Source organism: Schistocerca piceifrons, chromosome 2 (assembly GCF_021461385.2).
Source record: "Schistocerca piceifrons isolate TAMUIC-IGC-003096 chromosome 2, iqSchPice1.1, whole genome shotgun sequence".
Classification (NCBI taxonomy): domain Eukaryota; kingdom Metazoa; phylum Arthropoda; class Insecta; order Orthoptera; family Acrididae; genus Schistocerca; species Schistocerca piceifrons.
The window spans coordinates 17,596,605-17,623,486 of record NC_060139.1 but is presented as its reverse complement, the minus strand read 5'-3'; the positions used below and the strand labels follow the sequence as shown (position 1 = coordinate 17,623,486).

The 26,882-nt window shown below is 42.1% G+C and overlaps 1 protein-coding gene across 3 annotated transcripts in view; it reads left to right on the top strand.

The window, feature by feature from the left end:
- Positions 1-26,882, top strand: part of LOC124776494 (cytosolic endo-beta-N-acetylglucosaminidase) — a 110,796-nt gene that overhangs the window by 14,179 nt on the left and 69,735 nt on the right. For all 3 annotated transcript variants that reach the window (XM_047251511.1, XM_047251510.1, XM_047251512.1), the window contains exons 2-3: positions 11,964-12,112; positions 24,102-24,405. In XM_047251511.1, the coding sequence (XP_047107467.1) occupies positions 11,964-12,112; positions 24,102-24,405 (453 nt within the window). The remainder of the gene's footprint in view (positions 1-11,963; positions 12,113-24,101; positions 24,406-26,882) is intronic.

Here is a 26,882-nt window from a genome sequence, read left to right as displayed (position 1 = left end):
TGTTTTGTAGTGTTTTAATTTTGTTGCTATTGACAGGGTCTTTTTGTTGTAGGTGTTCTTCGTGATATAATGTGCTCTAGTCAATATGTTTATTCTGTTATGCCATGTTGGCTTTTCTTTGAGGCTATATGTTATGATTTCTCCCAGATATTTAAATTTATCTACAATTTTCATTTCTTGGTTTCCTATGGCAATTTTGTTTATGAGTGGTGGGTCAGTTAAGATGATGACTGTTTTTTCAAAGGATATTCCAAGACCAATTTTCTGTACTATTTCCTGTAGTGAGATAATTGTTGTTTTTGGTTTCCTGACTACTGTTGGACAAGAGAGCAAGGTCATCAGCAAATCCTAGAGAATTTAAACTTATTTTGTCTTTGGGTATTCCAATTTGGATGTTCTTTGGGTTAATCTTGTACCGTTCCCTCCCTCATTATGTATTCTAAAGCACAGTCGAACAGCAGCGGTGCCAAGCAATCTCCTTGTCTTAAACCTGTTTTTATGATGAATGGCTCAGAGAGTTCCCCCCTGAACTTGACTTCTGATACAGTGTTGGTTAAGGTGACTTCTATCAATCTGATTAATTTTGTATGGGGTCCGAAATTTCTTAAGATTTTTAGCATTGAAGGTCTATGGATACAGTCATATGCTTTTTTGAAGTCCATGAAGGTTATTACAAGAGGTTTATTTCGTTTCTTTACATATGCTATGGCTAATTTTAAAGTGATGATCTGTTCTGCACAGCTTACCAAGGACTGAAGCCTCCTTGATATTCACCTAATTCTTCCTGTAGTTGCTCTTCGATTTTCTTTTTAATTAATTTTCATTAATGATTGCATCCGCAAATTTCCACACGAAGTAGCACACTCCTGCTGTTCTCTTGTAGACGTGGCAGATATTTATCCCAGTTTAATTTGCAATTAATGTGAAAGCCTAACAGTTTAAGTGATATTTTTTCTACAGTGTTAGTTACCCCAGAGTTAGTTTCTATTATTAGATTACGAAGGAGTTTATTAGAAAAAACCCAATCCATAGGTAATCGCAATTTTTCCGAGTTGCCTAATGGAATTCTATTGTGTCTTGATGTACACTGAGGTGACAAAAGTCATGGGCTAGTGATATGCGCACATGCAGATGGCAGTAGCATCATGTACACAAGATATAAAAGGGTAGTTGTCATTTGTACGTGAGTGATTCATGTGAAAAGGTTTCAGACATGATTAGGGCCACACAAAGGGATTAACAGACTTTTAACACAGGGTTGTAATTGGAGCTGGATACATGGGATGTTCCATTTTGTAAATCATTAGGGAATTCAATATTCTGAGATCCACAGTGTTAAGAGTGTTCCAAGAAAACCAAATTTCATGCATTACCCCTTACCATGAACAACACAGAGCCCAGCGGCCTTCACTTAACGACTGAGAGCAGCGGTGTTTGAGTAGAGTTGCCAGTGCTAACAGGCAAGCAACACTGTGTGAAATAACTGCAGAAGTCATTGTGGGGCATGCAATGAACATATATCTATTAGGACAGTGTGGCAAAATTTAGCATTAATGGGCTGTGACAGCAGACAACCAATGCGAGTACCTTTGCTAACAGCACGACATTGCCTGCAGTGCATCTCCTGGGCTCATGACCATGTTGGTTGGACCCTGAACGACTGGAGAACTGTGGTCTGGTCAGATGTATCCTGATTTTGGTAAGAGCTGGTGGTAGGATTTGAGTGTGGCACAGACCCCACGAACCCATGTACCAAGTTGTCAATGAGACACTGTGCAAGCTGTTGGTGGCTCCATAATGGTGTTGGCTGTGTGTGCATAGAATGGATGGTATCTTCTGGCCCAACAGAACTGATAACTGACTGGAAATGGTTATGTTTACCTATTTGGAGACCATTTTCAGCCATTTGTGGACTTCAGCTTTTATGGACGACAATGTGCCATGTCGCTGGACCACAGTTGTTCGTGATTGGTGTGAAAAACATTTTGGACATTTCAAGTGAATAATTTGACTAACCATTTTGCCTGACATGAATCCCATTGAATATTTATGGAAAATAGTCTAGAGGTCAGTGTGTGCAAAAAATCCTGTATTGGCAACACTTTTGCAATTAAGAATGGCTCAATATTTCCACAGGAGACTTCCAACGACGTGTTGAGTCCATGTCATATCAAGCTGCTGCACTATGCCAGGCAAAAGGAGGTCTGACATAATATTAGGAGGTATCCCATGACTGTTGTCACCTCAGTGTGTGATGAGCTGTGTTGTGGCCAAGGCTGGTTCAAGAACATTTTTCCACAAAAGCTTCTTGTCTTTTGGAGCCCTGCCCCCTTTTTTTCATATGATAATGTATGCATCTCTTACAGATTAGGCCTTAGGCCTGTTCAATATGAGGAATGAGCTATGATTGTGGGATGTGTGATCATCATGTTACCAATTTGCCGAGCCGTTATTTGCCAGTAGATGAATCCTGATGATACCCTGCTTGTTTATTCAAGAGCTCCATTTGGCTACACAGTGGCAGAATGGACCCCATACCAGACCTCCCTTTCTCAGAAAAAATCTGAGGCAGTACCAGGTATCAAACACGGGTCCATCTGCACTATAGGTAGCAATACTAACCATTCAGCCATGGAGAAAATCTATTAATTATGATACACATTGTATACAAATATTACACTTTGCTGTTCGGCACCCCATACAGCTTCTACTACTTGTGATACATCCTCTAGTACCTCCTGCCGTGGAAATTGAACACTCGCCAGAACGAATGGATGTGGTCAGCCCATAGAGGGCTCCGCATCTGCGGTGGCTATTCCGCGCAGCGGCTCTCACGCAGCGGCTCTCACTCAGTGGCTCTCACTCAGTGAGGGCGCCACCGCTACGCCATGTGCAGACAGCGGCCAATAGCCGCTCCCTCTGGTTTCATATATAGGGACCCGCTCTGCCCTAGTCCAGTCAGTCTGGTACTCGCTCTGGATTGCTTCTCTATCTCGGCGGTACTGCGTTCTGGCCGTTACTCATTGTTGGCATTTGCCTGGCTCTGGTTCTGAGTGGATTTACTGTAGGTGTTTGGTGTTGTGGTTTCTACAAGCCTCTGTTGTTTATCTCTTCGTTGTTGTGTCGGTCATTGTCGGTTGTCGTTGGTCTGTCGTCCGACTCGTCCTGGTGTTTACCCGGTGGTGCATGCTCCACCGCCGGCGGCTTCCCGCCTGGCAGCTCCGATCCGCAGCCCAAGGCGTTCCCGCTTTTGGCTTTGGTCACTACACATCCACTATAGAAATCTTGCACTTGGGACACCTCTGGCTCAGCTTGATATCCTGAGGGGCAGCTTGTGTCAATTGGAAGTTAAACCGACTCTGGTCATATTACCTGCATAACACACTGCTAAACTGGCTCCTACATGGTAAAGTAAATCATTACAACTTTCTATGCGAAAATATGACTGACATTGGATTCCAGGTAGTATGTGTCAAAATCGTAGGCAATTATAAATAAAAAAATAAAATCATTAATGCAATGATAAACTGAAACAGACGAAGACGAAGCCCTGCGACACTCCAGTCCAAACTTCGTTCAACAAGAAGAATCTGTTTTTAAGTGAGACAGACTGTCTCCTTTTGCTTAAATAGGACTTGATACAGCTAAAGATGGGTTTGGATGCCACAAAATTCCAGTTTCGCAAGTAGTATGTGAAAGGTATACAGTAAAAAGTGTTTCTGTGATCACAGAAGTACAACAGATACCAAATCCTCATTTTCAAATGCAGTTAACATCTGGTTACCAACTCCAGTGACAGCAGTAGTAGCATTTTTATTATGTTGGAATTCACTGTCTGTTAGAGAAATGATCATACTTTTAGAAATAGTTATTTAACTGGTTGTGCACAAGGGACTTCAAAACTTCTGAGGTAACTGGAACAATAGAAACTGGTCACTAGTTTTTGAGAAGATGCTTATGGCTCTTTTCGAAACTTGGATAACTTCAGCAGTTTTGAGTGCATCAGAGAAAACTATATATTAAAAATGAAAACAAGTGACTGAAAGATAAATATATTTTTTAAAATTATATAATTTGAGAACGAATATCAGTCGATACTCCTGGCAGTAGAGAACCGTGACATAGTCTTTATAATATCCTGGATGATGATAACATTCCAGGGCAAGGCATCCCTTGTATGTGGTTCACTACGAAGCAGTTAGAAACTCTACTTGTTCAGTAAATTCAATAATAAGGAGCTCCATCACATTTTTACAGCTGCAGTGTGGATAATTTACAAATCTGGTATGGAACAACAAAAGACACTGTGACTCAAATTCCAGCTAACAAATGGTCAAGCTAAAAGAGAATCCTATCACTCCGATTATTTATAGGTTGCTGAGACCCCTTGCAACATATTAAAAAAAGTAAACTAATTAAAAATCATGCTTACTGCACTGTTGACATGAAATACATCATAAAACTGCAGAAAATATGTATTAATCATACTGAATCCTTCAGTAACTACAGTCACCAACTATTTGAAAAGGAGCTTTCCAAACATCTGTGGTTGTTGGGCCGTATAGAGGTTGTAGAACTGAAACATATCACTTAATCGATTGAATACTTTTATTGTTGCTAGAAATAGCTTCACGAACTGACACATTGAAAATCCACAGTCGCTTGATTCGACAACATGGCGAACACTACTCTAAACATTTTTCAATGAAGTTAGTTCAAAGATGAGTCGGTCGATTGCTTGTGGTCGATAACCGCCGGTAGTGCGGAGCACAGCGTAATCGGTGAGGCATCCAGATCTGCGAGGGGGGGGGGGGGGGGCAGATAGGCGAGGAAAAGGTATAGTCCCTATACCAGAGAGGAGGCCGAAGCTGACGACCTCCTCTGGACATGGGGAGGGGAGAGGGAGACGGTGATGAACAATGTAATGCTATCGACATCGGCTTTGGGAGGAAGGGAGAGATGCCTGAGCAGTGTAACAGGGGGATGTGAATCATCGAGAGAGCGGGGAGGGGTGTGGAGGACAAAAAGGGAACCCTCACGGACCTGGACTGCTAGTTTGTCGGCTGTATGCATGGAGACGTCGACCGTGACGTAGATGCTCGACGGAGGAGCTGGCGAAAGGTGAGTTGCTGGCGACGGTGCGAGTGAGACACAATCACTCGACCTAATGGGGGTTGTAGCTATGTCACGCTGAGGGGGAGAAACGTCACATGGGACACTATGACCTGAGTCGGGACACTCACTCAGAGTGTGGGCGTCACACGGCACATCACTTAGAACACTGTTGTCACTCGGGTGAGTACACTCGACTGAAGTGGTGAAGTCACACGGAATAACGGATGCTGCTTCCGAGATGGTCCATGCTGGCTTTAAACGGTTCACGGACACTGTGTGTGGTTGTCCGTTGATGGAGATTTGGAACGTGTTTTGGGCACATGACAGTACCTTGTAAGGTCCTGTGTAGCGAGGTTGTAAAGCGGCTTGCACGGTGTCGTCCCGGAGCATTACATGTTCGCATTGAGCCAAGTCTTTGTGTACGAAAATGCGTGGAACCATGTGTGCATGCAGAGGGGGTACACGGATGCGTGAAATACACTTGCAAACACGCTCGACCAAGTTGGGGAGCTCGTCCAATGAATGGGGATGTGAATCCTCGACGAACTCACAAGGAAGAACAAGGGGCTCACCGTAGAGCACTTCCGCTAATGATGCTTGCAGGTCCTCTTTGTAGGCTGATCGAACGCCTAAAAGCACCCAGGGAAGGGCCTCCAACCACTCTTCCGCATGGCACATGAGGGCTGCTTTTAGTGTTCTGTGCCAGCGTTCGATTAAACCGTTAGCTTGTGGATGATAAGCGGTTGTATGGAATTTATTGACACCGCATAGTTGGCAAAGACTGGCAAAAAGGACGGACTCAAACAGCCGGCCCTGGTCCATAGTAATCGCGGATGGACAGCCAAAGCCGGTGAGCCATGTTTGGACAAAGGTGCAAGCCACCGAGGCAGCTGAAATGCCATAAGCGGTACAGCTTCCACCCATCTGCTGGTACGGTCGATCATAGACAAAATGTATCTGTAGACCTCAGAAGGGAGAAGGGGGGAGGGGATTGACGATGTTGAGGTGGACGTGGCAGAAGCGACCCTTAGGAACATCAAACTGTCCGAGTGGCGGCTGGATGTGACGTCCAACTTAACTGCGCTGACAGGGTATGCGCGCATGGACCCAGTCAGGGTTGACATTAGGCCATACAAAACGTTCGGTTACAAGGCGTGTTGTAACCTGAATGCCAGGGTGGACTAGGTTGTGGAGGGTATCAAAAACTGCTCGACGGAGCGAGGCAGGTGCGATCGGGTATGGTATACCAGTGGAAGTGTCAAATATGACCGGGGAGTCAGACCCCGGTAGGTGGCGGTTCGCCAAGGTAAGAGATGTGTTGATGCCCTGTAATAAGTCCTGTATGCTGGGATCTTGTTGTTGAAGGCACGCCAGATTAGCCATGTCAAACGGTGAAGTAATGGCGTTTATGTGCGACATATAGTCTGCGACGACGTTGTCTGCACCTTTTATATAGCAGATGTCCGTCGTGTATTGACATATGAGATCCATATGTTGGAACCTACGCGGTGGGAGGTCGGTAGCAGGATTACGAATGGCATATGCGAGTGGATGGTGATCAGTGAAAATAGTGACCTCGCGACCTTCAAGATCTTCGCGAAAGTGTCTGACAGCTTCGTAAACGGCCAGTAACTCTTTATCAAATGCGGACTACTTGCGTTGAAAGCGGACAGTTTTTTAGAGAAGAATTGGAGTGGTTGAGAGGTATCACTGATATGTTACTGAAGCACAGCGCCGATACAAGCGTCGCTTGCGTCCATAGTAATAGAGATGCGCGTGTCGGCAAGAAGGTGCACGAGTGTAACTGCGTTGGTCAGGGCAGACTTGAGATTGTCGACCGCACGTGTCATATCCTCGAACCAAACTACTTTGCGTGCGCCCGAAATGTTCTTGCCTGCCAATGCGTCTGTGAGTGGTGCCTGGAGTGAAGCTGCGAGCGGGATGTGTCGGCGGAAAAAGTTCACCATTCCTAAGAAACATCGGTCACGGTATGTTTCCGGAAGTGGCAGTCCATTAATAATGGCGACACGCTCGGATGTAGGCCGTATGCCATCAGGGCTGACCTCATGACCCAGGAACGTCACACGAGAGCAGTGGAACTGTTTTTATCCTCGTTAATCGCAATGCCATTGTCTGAGAGAATTTGTAGCGCACATGACAAATGCAAATGTTCTGTTTCGGACGCTGAGAAAACAAGGACGTCATCAAGATATGCGTAGCAAAACGGCAGTGGGAGAAGGAGTGAGTCAATGAAACGTTACCAGGACTGCGGGGCGTTTTTGAGGCTGTACGGCATGGTACAGTATTCATAGAGGTCGTAGGGGTGATAATAGCCGTTTATGGGATGTCATCAGTGTGCATAGGTACACTTTTTTACAGGAAATTACGCTGAAAACACAGGCACCGTGTAGTTGTTGTGCAAAGTCCTGAATATGCGGAATCTGATAATCGTCAATGACGGTGCGTCCATTTAATTTGCGGTAATCTCCACATAAGCGGTACGAACCGTCTCTTTTGGAGGCCAAGTAAATTGGAGAAGACCAATTGCTGGAGGACGGACAGACAATACCGGCGTCTAATATGTCCTGTATGATAGCTTTTGTCTGGCGAAGTTTGTGGGCCGACAGGCACCTGGCATTGTGACGAACTGGCGGGCCTTCGGTAGTATTCATTCTGTGGCACGTGCTGTTCGAAATGACCACAACGTGGGGGCAATGGGAGGGTGTCAAAATCACCCGTGGCCCTGACAGTTGAAGAGTCACTGGCCTGTGGTGGCGGCTGTGGGAGCCGCATTGTCGGCGTCGTAACAGGAGCTGTGTGGGCATTGTCGGTGGAGGCCTTCGTGCGAAATGCCATCACAGCAAGAGATCTGCAGTCCGTGGCTGTGACCTGTGATGAGGTGGGGTCGTGTGTCGGCTCAACGTGAGCAGGTCGCTCGACATGAGAGCGAGGGAATAACTTGAGCCGGAGTTCATCAGTAGAGTCCGCGACAGGTGCGGAAACGTGCGTGAGGTTGGCAATCAAGCTGTGTGCACGCGCCAGCTCGCATGATGCGCCTACAATCAATTGTCGTAGTCTGTTGTTGTCGTTATGAGTAGCATCTATTTCACGGCGTTGGCGGTTGACTTCGGCGATGGAGGCGACGAATTGAGCCAACAGGTAGGAGCAATCAGCAGAAGCGTTGATGAGTGAATCATAACTAAGAGGCAAGAGTTGTAGCACATGGCGCAAAGGAGCCAGGGATGTGTGTGCCGGAAGTGTGGTGCACCAGTGCTGCAGACTGTAGGTCTGGAGAAAGTCCATAATGACGGGGGAAATCAATCCCAAGCAGCAACTCGTCGATATCCGTGACGTGAAACGTCCACGGGAACAGCATGCCGGGTGCAAGCTGAAGCTGAATCTCGACTGTTCCGTGAACGCTGATATTGGAATTATTTGGAGCATGGAAACGGTAGGTAGCAAGCTCGACGGAGCAACTGTTCGGGGCAGAACGCTGGAGTCTGGGCCTGTATCCACGAGAAAGTGGAATTCGGAGCATTCGTCAAGAATGTACAGTCGGCTGGGTGTGCAGCTGGCCTCGTGTGTAGAATGTTTTGTGCATTGGAGACACACTGAAGACGCGGCGTGAGATGAGGTGCCTAAAGTGGCTCGCGCCTGTAGTTTTCCGCCGCGCACAATGATCGGCATTTGCAGGTAGAGTCGCCGTGTGTTGCATGGAACCAGCACAGCTGATGAGTGGGAGGGGAAGCGGGGCGAGGAGTTCCCGCCTCCATCGCGGGGCTGTGCAGGGCGCCAGTAGTGGGAGTGCTAGACGTGGTGGGGAAAGGCAGTAGTTTTCCCACGTGGCTCTCAGGTGGGGACGCCGTCGGCTCACGCAATGTGCTGGAGTTTGCGTGGCCGCTCCCAGGCAGCGCTGGTGAGGCACTGACACTTGCAGGTGTGCCACACGTTGGCGCCGTGCGAACATGGCTTGCAGGGACGCAGTGTCTGTGCGAATATAGCCGATGCATGCTGTCAGCAATCCGTAGGCGCTGGTCCAAAGGTGACGTCAAGAGGGCGAGCAGTTGCATTTGGATGTCATATGGCAACTTGACTGACCAAATGGCCCACAGGGTGGTATCCGACAGGGTTTGCTGGTCAACCATTGAGCATAGTCGGCGCCACAGCTGAGACGGCGATCTGTCTTGAATTTGCTCGACATGGATGATTTGCTGCAGCGCCTCATCCGTAGTGCGTGCTAAACGTCCCTCAATAATTTTCTTCGCTGAAATATAGCGTGGCGGAGGTGGTGGTGAATTAATTATATCACTCACCAGCTCAAGCTCGCCGTGTAGATGAGTAATCAAACTGGAGTAACGTGCATCGTCCGAGATAACACCATTAAGTTCAAACACGTGCTCGACTAGAGCAAACCAAGTGACAGGATGGTCACGATTGAATGGTGGCAGTTTTGGTGACTTCGACGGGTGTGCGACTGGAGACGAGGCGGAGGCCTGGAAACTGGTATCCAGCTTGGAGTGAGATGCGACGTCTGGTGCGGCAGCTGAAGGTGCGAAGTGATGCGACACGGTTGGCACGGAAGACGCGTGGTGTGTTGCCAGCACGGATGAAACACCCGGTGCTGCTGAAAACATGGAACGGTCCAAAATATGATCAGTGTATGTCGCGGTAGGCACAGCAGGGGCGGCCAGTGCCGCCAGAACAAACAAGTGTGTGATCTGGTCGTATTGCGTGGCCTGTGTGCCATACGGCACAGGTAACACAGAATACACAACGTGTGATGCGTCGTCGGTGTCTTCTTTCACATGAACACTGTCGGGTGGCATTGTCACAACACAAGTGTCTGTCGCAAGCTGCGACTGTGGAGTGTAATAATTCATGAGAGACAGAAATGTAGGATGCGGCGTAAATGGTAGTTGTCCTGGAGTCATTTGTGAGGATTCACTCGCACTTACACAGGACAGTGGAATCGTAGGTACACTTGCATTGTTGACCGGCCACATTGTTTGTACACTGAGTTGTATCAGAAGCACACAAAAAAACAAAAGTTCGGGGTCACCAGTGGGGTCGTTGGGTTGTATAGAGGTTGTTGAACTGAAACATACCACTTAATCGATTGAATACTTTTATTGTTGCTAGAAATAGCTACACGAAATGACACATTGAAAATCCACAGTCACTTGATTCGACAACATGGCGAACACTACTCAACAATTTTCAATGAAGTTAGTTCAAAGATTCGGTCGATTGTTTGCGGTCGATAACCGCCACACATCATAAGAAAGTTTAGTAATACAGAAATAATCTCTCGCGACACAATCATGTGTGACAAGACTTTTGCTGATGACATAGGGATTAAAGAAGACAAAATTGGAGTCAAAGGATGATGTTTTAAATTTTGTTGTCAAATGTTCTTTTACAAAGATAAACCAGGAAATACTGCCACCACCCCTTTACCGTACCACTGCAAAGATGAGTGATAAATTTATCATTGTTAGTTGTGTTGAAAAAAGAAGAAATTATTAAATTTTAGTGAAGCCCAAGGGCTTGAAAGAGTGCACATACCAAAACAGTTACTTATGGGTATTTATTCATTTTTAACAAATAACTATAAGAATGAAAATATTGCAGATAGAAATGGAAAAAAAAAGTGTAAATAAATACTGAGATAATGCCATAATGCTGCAAGGAAGGAAAATATATTCAAGTTTAATATCCCATTGATGGCAAGATAATTAGAGCATAAGCTCAGATTGGACTAACACAGGTATGAAAATTGTCTGTCTTGTTTATGGGACAACTTAGTATTCAGTTCAACTGATTGTGAAAGCAAAGAAAAATTAAATTGAGAGATATGTTAGCTACCATTAACACCATGCCCCTCTTCTTTATGAAAGCAAAACCATTGTCTTAAACACCGTAGCATCTTACTCTGTTTGCACTAATGAAAGTGGTGATGGCAGGTGCAATTTTTTGTGTGTTAAAAAAGCCAGTACAGCAGATAAACAGGGGAAGAGAACAACAGACAATGTAAGCAGTACATGGATTGCAAAGAGAGATGAAATACTGATGAATATATAGACATCACCTGAGAGCTGTGTGTTAATATTCCAGAACTGGGCATATAGTATGCCTTGTTATAGAAGGGGCAACTGGAGAAGTAGCAAAATATAAGTATTAAAAATGGAGTCAAACGACAGATCACTTCTATTGTGTTGTTGAGTATATTCTGCAGAAAGTATTTTATGCCTAGACATGACTGGTGTGTCTTCTTCTGCCTATTATTTGTCAGTGTGTTACTTTACTCATGCTAATACAATGTTTGAAAGTTTCTCCATTCCTCAGTATCACATCAGTTACTTTCCTATCTCTGTGTGTGACAATAGTTCTCGTCTCTTTATTTTTCACATACAGTCCCACTTCTTCCACCTTTTGCTTTACTTTCTTATTTTGTAGTCCTGGTTGTACTATTTTTTGTGTCTTTTTAATTGTTATTATTGTCCAGTCTTTCCTGATTTAGCTAGTTTTTCTTGTATATTCACTACATTGTTGAGAGCTATTACTGGCAACCTTTTTTGAACGGGAAACTTTATGTCAAACTCTGTTAACTGTTTATATTCTCATCACTGTTCACATGCCTCTTTGCATTGTTTTCGTCATGGTTCAAAATACTTTTGTGTGATCTTGATTTCATGTTTCGTCAGTTGATACATTTATCAGCTAATTACCATTTAGTATCTCCAGTTCAATATCAGCTTTCACTGTTGATCACTTTACTTTCCACTTATATTTTATTAAAGAAGATGTTTTGGAATATTATATGTTTTACAAGTTTTTGTTTTTTCTAGGTTCCTAGCAGACAGTACTAAACATGATAGTTACAGATTTTTCCACTGGACAGGGATTGATACATTTGTCTACTTCAGCCATCATTTTGTTACCATACCTCCAGTTGGGTGGATCAATGCTGCTCATTTACATGGAGTGAAAATCTTAGGTAAGATTTGATTAATAAGAAAACCATTTTAAGCATTTGACAAGTGCTGTGATGAATATTTTACTTGTCTATTTAGTTTACAGTGAGCTTTGAGTAGAGCTATACAGATGGTAGAGGATTTTGAACTGTGTATCTGGGAGTGAACTATGAAAGTAGTAAAATACCGGGCGAACTAATTCCCTGGATAGACATATCCGAAATCGTTTATCATGCCCTATTTCCCAGCATAAGGTGCCCTTATTTAAGACATAACCCATGATTCTTTCACCACCTTTCAGCCGGCTACACCGAGCGAGGTGGCGCAGTGGTTAGCACACTGGACTCGCATTCGGGAGGACGACGGTTCAATCCCGTCTCCAGCCATCCTGATTTAGGTTTTCCGTGATTTCCCTAAATCGTTTCAGGCAAATGCCGGGATGGTTCCTTTGAAAGGGCACGGCCGATTTCCTTCCCAATCCTTCCCTAAGCCGAGCTTGCGCTCCATCTCTAATGACCTCGTTGTCGACGGGACGTTAAACACTAACCACCACCACCAGCCGGCTACAGATGGGCCTAACTGAGGATCAAGCCCTTGTTTATGCTGTAAATTACAAAACAACTGCGGAACCTCGGCAAGAACGCTGCCACCAAAGGGGGTCCGTCCTCATTATCAACCACAGAATCACCTTGCTCTTCATCAAACGTGTGACTGAGGGCGTCAGCTATTCTGTTATCGGAACTGCAAATATGGCGTACTTGAAAACGAAATGCGGAAATTCGAATGGCCCATCTGGCTATCCAACCCGTTTTGCAGGGGCGAGCCAAGACCCAAGTTAAGGCCTGGTTATCAGTTTCTAAATCGAATTCCCGGTGTTCCAAATAAAAGTGAAATTTCTCTAGTGCAAATAGAATGGCTAAAGCTTCACATTCATACACGCATATCTACATTCCGGCCCTGCAAGTCGTCGCGATATGTAAGCAAAGGGGCGTCTATCTCGATCCTCTTCTTGCAGTAAAGCTGCCGCGATACCAGCATTTGAGGCGTCCGTTTGTACGATGAACCTTTTTGTAAAGTCTGGAATGGCCAGAACTGGGGGGTTGGTCAAAGCCGTTTTAATGCTATCAAAGGCAGCTTGTTGGCTTTCCCCCCATATAAACTTGCAGCCCTTCTTGCAAAGATCATTTAACGGTGCTGGAAGCTGGGTGAAGTCTGAGAGAAACCGCCAAAAATAATTCGCCATTCTGATAAATTGAGCTACACCCTTATGATTTGCTGGAGGGGGGAATTTCCTAAGGCTGTGCGTATGCTCTGGGTCTACGCGAATACCATCACCCGAAACTAGGTGACCAAGAAAGGAAACATGACAGCAAACCAACGTGACCTTGGCAGGTTTCACAGTTAATCCCACCTCCCTAAACCTTAACAAAACTTGGCAAAGGTGTTGCAGATGCTCGGCAAAGGAATGGCTATAAACAACAACGTCATCAAGGTAGTTGTTAACACAAACGAACTTGAGGTCGCCAAGAACCCTATCCAAAAGACGAGATAACACAGCAGCCCCAGTAGACAAAGCTAATGGAACCCGATTAAATTCATATAAATTCCGGTCAGTGCAAAAGGCAGTGCTTGGTTTGGAATCTTCAGTCAAGGGTATCTGATGATAGGCTTGGTTAAGATCCAAAACAGAAAAATACTGAGCACCAGAAAACCATGTAAACGCATTATGCAGGTTAGGCAAGGGGACTGACTCAATACCACCTTCTTATTTAGAGGTCTATAATCCACTACCGGTCTATAATCACCCTTTTCAAGTTTCGGGACAAGAAACATCGGTGAAGCATACGGTGAGGTGGATGGTTTGATTACTTTATCGCGCAACTTTTGATCAATTTTCTTGTGTAGAAAAGCCTTCTTAGGTGGCATAAGGCAATAAGGGCTCTGTCTCACTGGAATATCAGCAGCCAAACTGATCTTATACTCAGTTAAGTGAGTGACACCAAGTCTATCTGTCAAAACATCCGGAAACTGATCCAAAACATCAGTCAGCTGAGAATGTTCAGAGTTATCAAGATGATCAAGTTGGCAACCTTGCCGTTGTAAGACAACAGAATTGACCCGAACCGCTGCTTGGCAAGAACAAAATGCAATCTTCTCCTGAGGGGCGAACTTAAAATAAAATGTGTTCATCCTGAAATCCATAATAAACCCGGTACGATGCATAAAATCAGCACCAAGAATTACAGGAACAGACAAGGAACACGCGATTAAAAAGGTAATTGGCCAAGTAAATCCACAGATACCTAACCACACCCAGCACTCTCCCACTAGAGGCAACGCTTGGCCACCAGCCATACGACATCTCTGAGAAGGAGAACAAAGCTGCGAAAACCCACAAATGGTTCTAAACTCCTGATACCAGGCATGATCAATGAAGGAAACTGCGCTGCCAGAATCAACCAGCGTGCAAACCGGCTCATAATTAATAGTAAGACACACAAAGGGAAGGAGTGTGCCATGTGACGCCACTATACAATTACAAATGGCTTTCCTACTCGGACACAGCAATGCATGTATTCTCCATGACCACTATATATCTGAAACAATTCCAAAATATATAAGTAAATTTAGCAGACGTAGTTCAACAAGGCTTGGTCCTCCATTGGAAACCACACTATGCTACCATTTGTGATGTACAAACGGTAGCAGAGCCAGGATGGGGAAGGTTAGGCACATTTATTTGATCCAAGCCTTGTTGACACAAATTTATTATTTAACAATAATTGGTTATACATCCAAGTTAATACAATTAACAGTTTAAAGGACATTTTAGCAATAATTTTTTTTTAAACATTCTCTAGAAAAACATGCAGCCCCACTCTGAAACATTACATAAAGGTACTGTTAGTAAAAGGTACATTACGTCATACAATAGTGCAACATGTACAAATATTAACAATTACACCAGAAAATATTGAACTTGTGATTTGTACTACATGTAAATCAAACCTTAAAAAAATCGAATTTGGCAAGAGTGCAACAAATCCCCTACTTCTTTTTTACTTCCTGATTTCACTTAAGCTTATGTAAACCCTACACAAATATCAGTGTCATGTGACATCAGTTCACCTTTTGTGACAAATACACAAAATTTCTAAATTATTTTATATTAGTTAAGTAAGCTACAAGACAGAAATAACATTAACGACTGGTGACATGAGTAAACACTGTCAAGTTTTCAATTTCACGACGGTTGTGTCATCTACCAAATTTTCATTTAAATACTCCTCCCCCACATGTTCCAAAATCAATTCAGTCAGTCTCGAGAAGAAACACAACTTAATACACAAATATGGCAACATCAAGAAGTAGATGGGTTTATCCCAAGCAATATTAGTAGAATTAGGAAATTTGCAATTCAAACAAAGTCTAATGTAACAATAATTTGGACAGAACTTCCATAAAATGATTGATTATAGTGTATGCCGTGCCATATACTATGAAACAAATTAAGAATTATTCACAGTAGACACCTGGCACATGATGATATTCTCTGAAGTATTTCATATCACAAAATGTTGGCTACAAGTACCAACCCCATAATAAAGTAATGATCAAGAAATATAATAAAAGCATATGATAATTTCGGCCTTAGCCAGGTAATGAGAACCACACCAGTGCAGTTTCCTGTTACACTTGAGTGCTAAGCCCAACAAACAACAGCTGGTCATGGAGAACCGCACAAAGCAAGCGAGCATTCCGTCCTCTCCACATGCTCGCAAACAGCTGTACTCATTGCAGTCCTTAATTGGCAGGCACCAGTTGACTCCCCACCGCTTCCGTCCTGTTGCCAAATACCGACCGAGCCATCCTCCCAAAACTGTTGCTTCACGCACCAGCGCCAACAGCACTCAGCGATTACGCCCCCTATCGCTGCGGCGAAAACAAGTGAAATAATCTCGCGGGTAAATCAAAAATGCTGAGCTGTGACACGACTCATGATGTTATGATTCTTCAGGAGCCAGCTATTTTTCCTGTTACTGTACCACAGACTGATAAAATCCGCTTATATAGATCAGTATCACAACACTTGTAGCCATCACCACTTGGCTCAAAAATTCACTCTGTTGAGGCCTTTAAGGACTGAAGTTGTTTCTGATGCCAGGTCTTACCACAAGAATTGATCCATCTGTCTTCTGTGAGAATGGCTGCAACAAGCAACAAATATTGCAAGCAATTTCAGTATGCATACATCAGCGGAACACCACTAAGCAAATGAGCAAGAATTTTTTGTCTGGTCACTCTGTGATTCAGTGACAGAGAACATTAGATCTCAGTTCCTGAAGAGACATAATGTCAGTCTTCGTGCTTCCAGCTAAAATACACCAACTCTTGGCACCTGTGAAAGATTAAATAGATATCAGAGCACCTGGCATTTACAAAATAGTATATTAATGTAGACAGTACTATGTACTCAACAGAACAATGCCAGATTGAACAGAAGAAGTATCTGTGACTGTATTATCCAGACAAATTAACTGTAGCTGAACGTGCTGTGCAAAATGGACATAAAATTGCATTTGATGACATCTCTATCATCGTGAGCCTAGTGGTTCCTGGAACAGCATAAAAACAAAATTATTGAGATAAAAATATCTAATAGTATCGTCAATGCAGATGGTGACCTCTCTCAGAATCTGACTATTGCGAAGTTACAGCGTGTGACAGACCCAAGTAGAAAACGTCACTGTATGCAGCAGTCCACCTAGCACCAGTGCTACGACATCCAGTATCATGGCTATGTAAAGACAAGGCCAGCAACCACACAGAAATGGGTTATCACTTAACAGTGGCTGGGGAGCACTCAGCCAAGAGTTGGTGCATGTATATTAGCAAATTGACATGTCTGGAAGCCGAAATGATTTTTTCCAGTCATATTGCAACAAAACCATACATTCAAATACAGGGTGGGGCAAATAAAAGTGGCCCGGATGAGTGGATACGATTGGATGTCTTTATATGGATACAACCACACCCTGTGATGCACACACCATTTGTAGGCCTGCCACATGATCCACACCAGTTCAGAGCGTAGTGGGGGCTGTGTCATTGTGAATGGAGCATTGCAAAGGGGCAATGGTACTCCCAGTGGAGCATGGGGTGTTCATTGTGGAAAGTTTTGTGACCAACAAAGTCGTGGAAATGGTGTGGTCAGTTGTTTGCCGAGAAGTTTAATGGTTTCAGAGTGCCAGCCAACAAAGAGTGCCATACAATGCTTACTCTGAAAATTGCACCAGTGGGGATCTGTTTTGTACAAGTCAAAGAACATTCCAAAAAGTGGCTGCAGTTCACCATAAAATGCTTCAGAGTCCCTCCAAATCAACCCGATGCTTGTCCCAAGAAATTGTCTTATCGTGTCGATCATGCAGACAGTTACTCCACCTGGATCTGCACATGCATCACTACTGAGTGTGTGTTGTTTGTGCATTAAAACCAGGAGATGCTCCCCCAGTTTTGTGAGTAGGAGTTGGCTGAGATGATAATGAACAGCTTCGACATTTATGTGTGATGAAGCCTGGTTTTACCTGAGTGGTTATGTGGACTCTCAAGAGTTATAGGTTCTGGGCAGCAGAGAATCTTCCACGAAACACCATTGCATGATCAGAAGGTTAGGGTTTGGTGTCCAGTGTCTGCACACTGCATTATTTATTCCACTTTCTTTAATTAGACACCGACTTCGGCACGTTATATTGCCAACATTTTGAAACCATTTGTGGCAGCATTAACAGAGGAGGAAAGGACCTACAGTTACTTCAAACAGGATGAACCAACTGTCCATACAGCTGGCTGAGCCTTGGAGCACTTTTACACAGTCTTCACATCTGACAGAGTTGATAGCAGAGGTCAGTCTGGTCGTGGCCCTTGCTGGCCACCCATGTGATCTGATCTGCCACTGTGTTATTGTGTGGGGAGCCCTCAAGTGTATCATAAAAACCCCCATAGTCTTCAAAAACTGCAGCAGAACGTTTTGGATGAGACTGCGGCAATTCCAGGAGTCCAGCTTCAATCTCCCTTCAGCAACTTGCTGATCAAGGTCCAAGAGTGCCAAGAGATGAATGCTAGTCACTTTCAACATCTGCTATAGTCAGTTTAGTGCTGTATTTCCTTTCCTCTGCTGTGTTTCTTTGTACCTGGGAACTCTGCTCTCAGGACCACTTTTATTTGTCACATCCTGTATTGTAATCACAATGATTTCTATATGTTGCTTCATATGAATTTTAGTTACTCTAGCCAGTTCATAGTTTAACGTGCTGCTGGATTTTCTCGAAACAGAGTTAATGTAAGGCAAGAAACTCAATACATTTCGGGCGCACTGCGTTATGCCGTTGCAGAATGCTGTCAGTTTCCAGAGAATGTATGGTTAACCCAGTTGTGAAAGCGGGTGTTGTGCATAAGACAGAACCCAGTTTTGACCTGACAACCCCTTATGACTGTGGAAAAAGTCTGAATTGTCTGAATGACGAACAGTTTCACAGTTTGGCACACTGGCTGTTCGTGCAGTTTGCTACTGTAGGTGAAATGCAGATAGTAGGGGAGAGACCCCCCCCCAAGAACCATGGACCTTGCCATTGGTGAGGAGGCTTGCGTGCTTCAGCGATACAGATAGCCGTTCCGTAGGTGCAACCACAATGGATTGGTATCTATTGAGAGGCCAGACAAATGTGTGGTTCCTGAAGAGGGGCAGCAGCCTTTTCAGTAGTTGCAGGGGGAACAGTCTGGATGATTGACTGATCTGGCCTTGTAACATTAACCAAAATGGCCTTGCTGTGCTGGTACTGCGAACGGCTGAAAACAAGGGGAAACTACATCCGTAATTTTTCTCGAGGGCATGCAGCTTTACTATATGGTTAAATGATGATGGCGTCCTCTTGGGTAAAATATTCCAGAGGTAAAATAGTCCCCCATTTGGATATCCGGGCACGGGACTACTCAGAACGACGCTGTCATCAAGGGAAAGAAAACTGGCGTTCTACGTATTGGAGCTTGGAATGTCAGATTCCTTAATTGGGCAGGTAGGTCAGAAAATTTAAAACGGGAAATGGATAGGTTAAAGTTAGATATAGTGGGAATTCGTGAAGTTCATTGGCAGGAGGAACAAGACTTCTGGTCAGGTGAATACAGGATTATAAATACAAAATCAAATAGGGGGACTGCAAGGGGTAAGTTTAATAATGAATAAAAAGATAGGAACGCAGGTAAGCTACTACAAACAGCATAGTGAACGCATTATTGTGGCCAAGATAGACACAAAGCCCACGTCTACCACAGTAGTACAAGTTTATATGCCAACCAGCTCCACAGATGACGAAGAGATTGATGAAATGTATGATGAGATAAAATAAATTATTCAGATAGTGAAGGGAGATGAAAATTTAATAGTCATGGGTGACTGGAATTTGATAGTAGGAAAAGAAAGAGAAGGAAAAGTAGTAGGTGAATATGGAAAGTGGGTAAGGAAAGAAAGAGGAAGCCATCTGGTAGAATTTTGCACAGGGCATAACTTAATCGTAGCTAACGTTTGGTTCAAGAATCATGAAAGAAGGTTGTATACATGGAAGAGGCCTGGAGACACTGGAAGGTTTCAGATAGATTATATAATGGTAAAACAGAGATTTAGGAACCAGGTTTTAAACTGTAAGACATTTCCAGTGGCAGATGTGAACTCTGACCACAATCTATTGGTTATGAACTGTAGATTAAATCTGAAGAAACTGCAAAAAGGTGGGAATTTAAGGAGATGGGACCTTGATAAACTGAAAGAACAAAGGTTGTAGGGAGTTTCAGAGAGAGCATTAGGGGACGATTGATAAGAATGTGGGAAAAAAATACAGTAGAAGAAGAATGGATAGCTTTGAGAGATAAAATAGTGAAGGCAGCACAGGATCAAGTAGGTAAAATGATGAGGGCTAGTAGAAATCCTTGGGTAACAGAAGAAATATTGAATTTAATTGATGAAAGGAGAAAATATAAAAACGCAATAAATGAAACAGGCAAAAAGGAATATAAACGTCTTAAATATGAGATCAATTGTAAGTGCAAAATGGCTAAGCAGGGATGGCTAGAGGACAAATGTATGGATGTAGAGGCATATATCACTAGGGCTAAGATAGATACTGCCTACAGGAAAATTATAGAGACCTTTGGAGAAAAGAGAACCACTTGTATGAATACCAAGAGCTCAGATGGAAACCCAGTTTTAAGCAATGATGGGAAAGCAGAAAAGTGTGAGTATATAGAGGGGCTATACAAGGGCGATGTACTTGAGAACAGTATCATGGAAATGGAAGAGGACATAGATGAAGATGAAATGGAGATATGATACTGCGTGAAGAGTTTGACAGAGCTCTGATAAACCTAAGTCAAAACAAGGCCCCAGGAGTAGACAACATTCCATTAGAACTACCGATAACCTTGGGAGAGCAAGCCATGAAAAACTCTACCATCTGGTGAGCAAGATGTATCAGACGGAAAATACCCCCAGACTTCAAGAAGAATATAATAATTCCAATCCCAAAGAAAGCAGGTGTTGACAGATGTGAAAATTTCCGAACTACCAGTTTAATAAGTCACGGCCGCAAAATACCAACACGAATTCCTTACAGACAAATGGAAAAAATGGTAGAAGCCGACCTCGGGGAAGATCAGTATGGATTCCGTAGAAATATTGGAACACGTGAGGCAATACTGACCCTATGACTTATCTTAGAAGATAGATTAAGGAAAGTTAAACCTACGTTTCTAGCATTTGTAGACTTAGAGAAAGCTTCTGACAATGTTGGCTGGAATACTCTGTTTCAAATTCTGAAGGTGGCAGGGGTCAAATATAGGGAGTGAAATGCTATTTGCAATTTGCACAGAAACCAGATGGCAGTTATAAGAGTTGAGGGGCATGAGAAGGAAGCAGTGGATGGGAAGGGAGTGAGACAGGGTTGTAGCCTATCCCCGATGTTATTCAATCTGTAAATTGAGCAAGCAGTAAAGGAAACAAAAGAAAAATTTGGAGTAGGAATTAAAATCCGTGCAGAAGAATTAAAAACTATGAGGTTTGCCGATGACATCATAATTCTGTCAGAGACAGCAAAGGACCCGGAAGAACAGTTGAACGGAATGAACAGTGTCTTGAAAGGAGGATATAACATGAACATCAACAAAGCAAAATGAGGGTAATGGAATGTAGTCGAATTAAGTCGGGTGATGCTGAGGGAATAAGATTAGGAAATGAGACACTTAAGGTAGTAAAGGAGTTTTGCTATTTGGGGAGCAAAATAACTGATGATGGTCGAAGTAGAGAAGATGTAGACTGGCAATGGCAAGAAAAGCATTTCTGAAGAAGAGAAATTTGTTAACATTGAATACAGATTGAAGTGTCAGGAAGTTGTTGCTGAAAGTATTTGTACAGAGTGTAGCCATGTATGGAAGTGAAACATAAACGATAAATAGTTTAGACAAGAAGAGAATAGAAACTTTTGATATGTTGGCCAACAGTTGAATGCTGAAGATTAGATGGGTGCATTACATAACTAATGAGGAGGTACTGAATAGAATTGGGGAGAAGAGAAATTTGTGGAACAACTTGACTAGAAGAAAGGGATAGGTTGGTAGGACATATTCTGAGGCTTCAAGGGATCACTAGTTTAGTATTGGAGGGCAGCGTGGAGGGTGGAAATCGTAGAGAGAGACCAAGAGATGAATACACTTAGCAGATTCAGAAGGATGTAGGTTGCAGTAGGTACTGGGAGATGAAGAAGCTTGCACAGGATAGAGTAGCATTGAGAGCTGCATCAAACCAGTCTCTGGACTGAAGGCCACTACAACAACAGGGGAGAGATATCAACAGAGTTGAGTTTTGAGTGAGATCATGTGTCTTGGAACAGGTAAATTGATTAGAATGTTGCTGTGGGTCGAAAAGTTTGAGCACAGCTTACAATTTTAATCTTCCAGGAAGCTCATTATTGAAACTTACTACAATGGATTAGAATTTATACTGCTGTGAAGCATTTTTTTCATCAGGAACAGTGGACCAGAACACTGTCATTTTTCCAAACTGTAGAAGTGACTCGTGTAAGTTAAAAGTGACAGATTAATTGTTTTGTAATCAGTATTGGATATCAGATATCCTATTCTTGGATATCAAATATCCTATTCTTTTCCATGATTGTTCATGTATGGTGTTTTTAAGTGTTTTTCCGTGAATAGTGCCTTTTAAACACACAAAAAACATTCGAAAGAATGCATACGACCCAAACTTTTCTGTATGTCACCACAATGTATCAACAAACATTATGTACAGAGACACCTTTGTCTGTCATAAATCATCAGTACTGTTGTAACACTTTTCGTTTTGCACCCTTATTGACAATTTGTTACAGGTCCATACACAGTAGTATTTTCATGAAATTAGCTACAATAATCGGGCACTGCATTAAAAAAAAAATTACGTCTCATCAACACTTCTACATCTTAAAACACCTGAAAGCGGTGGTAACTCACAATTTGTGAAGAGTGACATTCAACGCATTTTCCTCACATGGATCATAGCCTGTGATTACTTTTTTTGTCAGAAGTATCGAGATATAATGACACGGCATCAGGTCAGGTGCATAGGATGGGTGAGGCACCAATTTCATAGATGATTAAAAAAAATCTCATTTCTGTGGGAGCTAGTATATCACTTTTCTTCTACTTCAGGTGTTTTAATAAAATGCAAGAGACCAAGCAGAGTTTCCCATACAATTCAGCACTTGCTGTATGTTTGGTAGCAAGAGGAAAGTGGTCAGGTGTCAAAGTTTTCTCAGAGCATCAACGTTTCTTTGCATAGAGCTCTTGAAGACACTACAAAGTTGTGACAGTATCAAGAGAGGGCCTGCTTCTTCCAGACTAGTGAAACATAGCTCAAATTTTCATCCTGGAAGTGATGGATATTTGAAGGAGACATATCAAAAAACAATGACATTGTTGTACATTTAAGTCTTTTTGTAAACCTCCCGCTCTTCCCCCAAATAAATGACATAAAAATCATTCCTGAGATATCTATCTTGTGATATGACTTTTTTTTTCCAATTGCAGCTTTTTCACCATTCTCATTAGTGTCAGATCATTCTAGGTTCTTGCCAGTACAGTGTACAAGCCTACACTTCCACATTCTCCAACAAACCAGCATTGTAGGTATTTCTACAGTGCCACCAATAAAAGCCATTGGCGATAAGTTTTTACTGTATGTCCTGAATGATCAACATCACTTATACTTCTTCTTAGAAGAAGAAATACGCCGGGAAAATTTCAGAAGTCTCACTTATACTTATACCTATACCTATTAACTTTCTCAGTTTTTCTTTGATTTCCTTGATCACTTTTTCATGCAAGAAGTAGTACTTTATCTACATTGACTGCCATAAGGAAGACCCAGCATTGACTCCCATTATTGATTGATGTTTTCTGTGGTGATCAAAATGAAACCGAGTCCTCTTAACCCTGTGAGGACAACCTAAAGATACTTGAAACAGAAAGAGAGAGTGAGAGGCTCTAATTTTAAAATCTTCCATTGAGACTTGAAAAGGAAATGAGCTAATCACATGCCTCTCTGATACTGTTTCAAATGATGTCCCAAGTAGGAGAAAGATACATTGTTAGTGGTATTCACGCAGGTTCCTTGAACTGCTTAGTAAGTTTAGAATTTTATATTTTAAAAAAGTCTGCTTTCTGATACAATATCAAATGTTTGAATGTGATGCCATTTCAAAGTAAGTTACTAGTCAAATGTCCTCCCTAAGTGCCCAACACTATACCAAATATTTGTGTATTATCATTTGAAAAACTGATACTCTTTAGGATATGCAGAAATATAGAAATTTTATGATACAATTGTGAAGACTGTTTCCTCATAATCGCCACCACATTAAATCATTATCTTACCCACTGTGCTTATATTTATGTTTTTCTTCTTTGTTTCAGGTACTGTAATAACTGAATGGAAAGATGGAGAGAAGATGTGGGAAGAGATTTTAAAGAGTGATGAAATTTGGCAGTCCTTTGCAAAAGCACTTTGTGATATATGCCACCACTACAACTTTGATGGTTATCTTTTAAATATTGAGAATGTAATTGCCCCAGAACTAATGGGAAAGTTTCAGAAATTTGTGGACTTATTTGTTGAAACTCTACACAAGACTGTCACTACTGGGGAGGTTATTTGGTATGACAGTGTCACACAAGATGGAAAACTTGCATGGCAGAATGAACTAAACATTTTCAACAGGTAACAAAATTTGGCATAATATTATGTCTGAAACTCACAATTTTCAGAGAAAACATAAAATAGATTGTTCCTGTCATTTTTACTTCAAATTAAAGTAAAAGTAAAGATGCAGGTAGAGTGCTTTGCTGTTACCTTTATAGTCTATGACATGCCAAGATACGACACTTCATTTGTAGTGCTGTTGTGCGCCAAATGTGAGTTCAGAATAGGCATGCTATATCCAGTTATAAAATTCATTCTTTGACTGAAGAAGAAGCCAGGTTTCTGGATTGTGCTGTGACAATGGTGAAATCTTGGTTTATATCACATATCAGATTATGAGTGAGAGTTAATGTAATGACACCACATATACGCAATCAAAGAAAAAATCTAAGGCTTTACTTCCTGCTGAAAAAAATAACGTTCACAGGAAGGACACTTCTCATGAAATCTTTGCCTTGATGAGGCATTGCCGTACTTAAATCTACTTTGATATATTACTAAAATTGTAGTAGTAGTAGTAGTAGTAGTATTAGCAGTAGTAAGTAGTAGTAGTAGTTGTTGTTGTTGCAGCTGCTGTCTTCAGTCTGTGAACTGGTTTGTTGCAGTTCTCTGTGGTAGTCAATTTCTGCACATAAATACTGCAGTGTACTTCCACTTGAATCTGCTTGCTATAATCAAGCCTTGGTCTCCCACTACATTCTTACCTCCAACATTTCACTGTAGTACTAAATTAACTGTCTGCTATGCCATATCATGTGTCCTGACACCTGTCCTCCTTTTAGTCAAGTTATGTGATTTGTTTCCTTTCTCTCCAGTTTGATGTAGTATTTCTTCATTAATTTTTCTGCTCTACCAATCTAATCTTCAGCATTCTTCTGTATTACCAAATTTCAAATGACCACATTCTCCTCTTGTCTCTACTGTTTATCATCCATGTGCCACTTCTTTTTAAGGCTACATACCACTAAATGCTAACAAATTTCCATTTTTCAGAAAAGCTCTTCTAGATATTGTCTGTCTGCATTTTATATCCTCTTTACATCTGCCACCCTCAGTTATTTTGGTACCCAAATAGCAAAATTTGTCTCTTATTCCATTCCCCCACCCCCACTTGTCTCCTGTTTTACTTCCTAATATTAAATATCCTATCCTACTGTGTCCTATCTTAGTATTCTATTAAATCACCTAATTTAATCTGACAACACTTAATAACCCTTGTTTTACTTTTGTTGGTGCTCATGTTATAACCTCCGTTTAAGATACTATCCACTCTGCTCAACTGATCTTCCAATTTATTTGCAATCTTTTTACAGAATTTAGATGTCATGGCAAATATTCAAGGGTTTCATTTCTTGTTCTTGAATTTTAATTCCCTTTCCATATTTCTCCATGCTTTACTTTATTGCTTGCTCTATGTGCAGATTGACTAACATGAGGGACAGGCTACAGCCCTGTCCCAGTCCCTCCACAATTACTGCATTGTTGTCATGTCCTTTGACTCCTACAACCACTGTCTGCTTTCTGTACAAGTTGCTCCCTGTATTTTATGTCATAATTTCATAGAGAGTATTCGAGTCAACTTTATCTATAAAAACTTTTTCTAAACTTACAACTGCTATAAATGTAGATGTTTTTTCCTCAATCTGTGTTCTAAGGTAAATTGCAGGGTCAATATTGCATTGTGTTTTCCTGCATGTGTCTTTAACCTAAACTGCTATTCTTTCAGGACAGTATCTGTTAGTCATTTCATTATTGTGTGGATGATTAGTTCTCCCACCCTCTATAGATAATTAGTTCTCCCATGTATCTTAGTAGTCCTGAAGGATTTTTTTGTACTCTGGGTGGTTTGTTTTCTGTTAAAGTTTATTTCCTTTGTATTACTCTTCTGTATATTCTGTTTACTCTTCAACTTTCACTTCTTTACTTAGCACTTACTTGCCATCTGACCTTTAAGTGTTTATAGAACTGCTTAGTTGTTTGTTTATTCACGTTGTTAGGATAGAAATCGTTGGAATGTAGGTCAGCCTCCTCAGGTGAATGCCCCGATATTTTGTTTACCGTGACATACAAGGGAGATATGACCATTGTGATAATAGATATCAGTGCTTGTTCAGTAAGTTTTATTTGTTCATTATTTTCACATGCTTTTTGAGAGTGGAATGGTAATGAAATAATGTGACAATGGTTCCGAGAACCCCTTGCCAAGCACTTGATTGCAAATTTCAGAGTATTCATGTGGATGTGGATGCAGATGTTAAGGGAGAGGAAACAGGAAGGAGGGAGGGATCTAAGAATGAATAGGAGTACAGAAGTCCAAAATATATTAATTAAAAGCTTACAAAGCATTGCTTACTTAGATCTACGCCACAGTTCATTTTAACGTGGTACAGAGAGAAAGGAAGGAATGTTTTCAGAAGGAATAATGGACTATAAATAAGGGGATATAAAATAATATGGTTACATAGGTTTTTAAAATAATATGGTTACATAGGTTT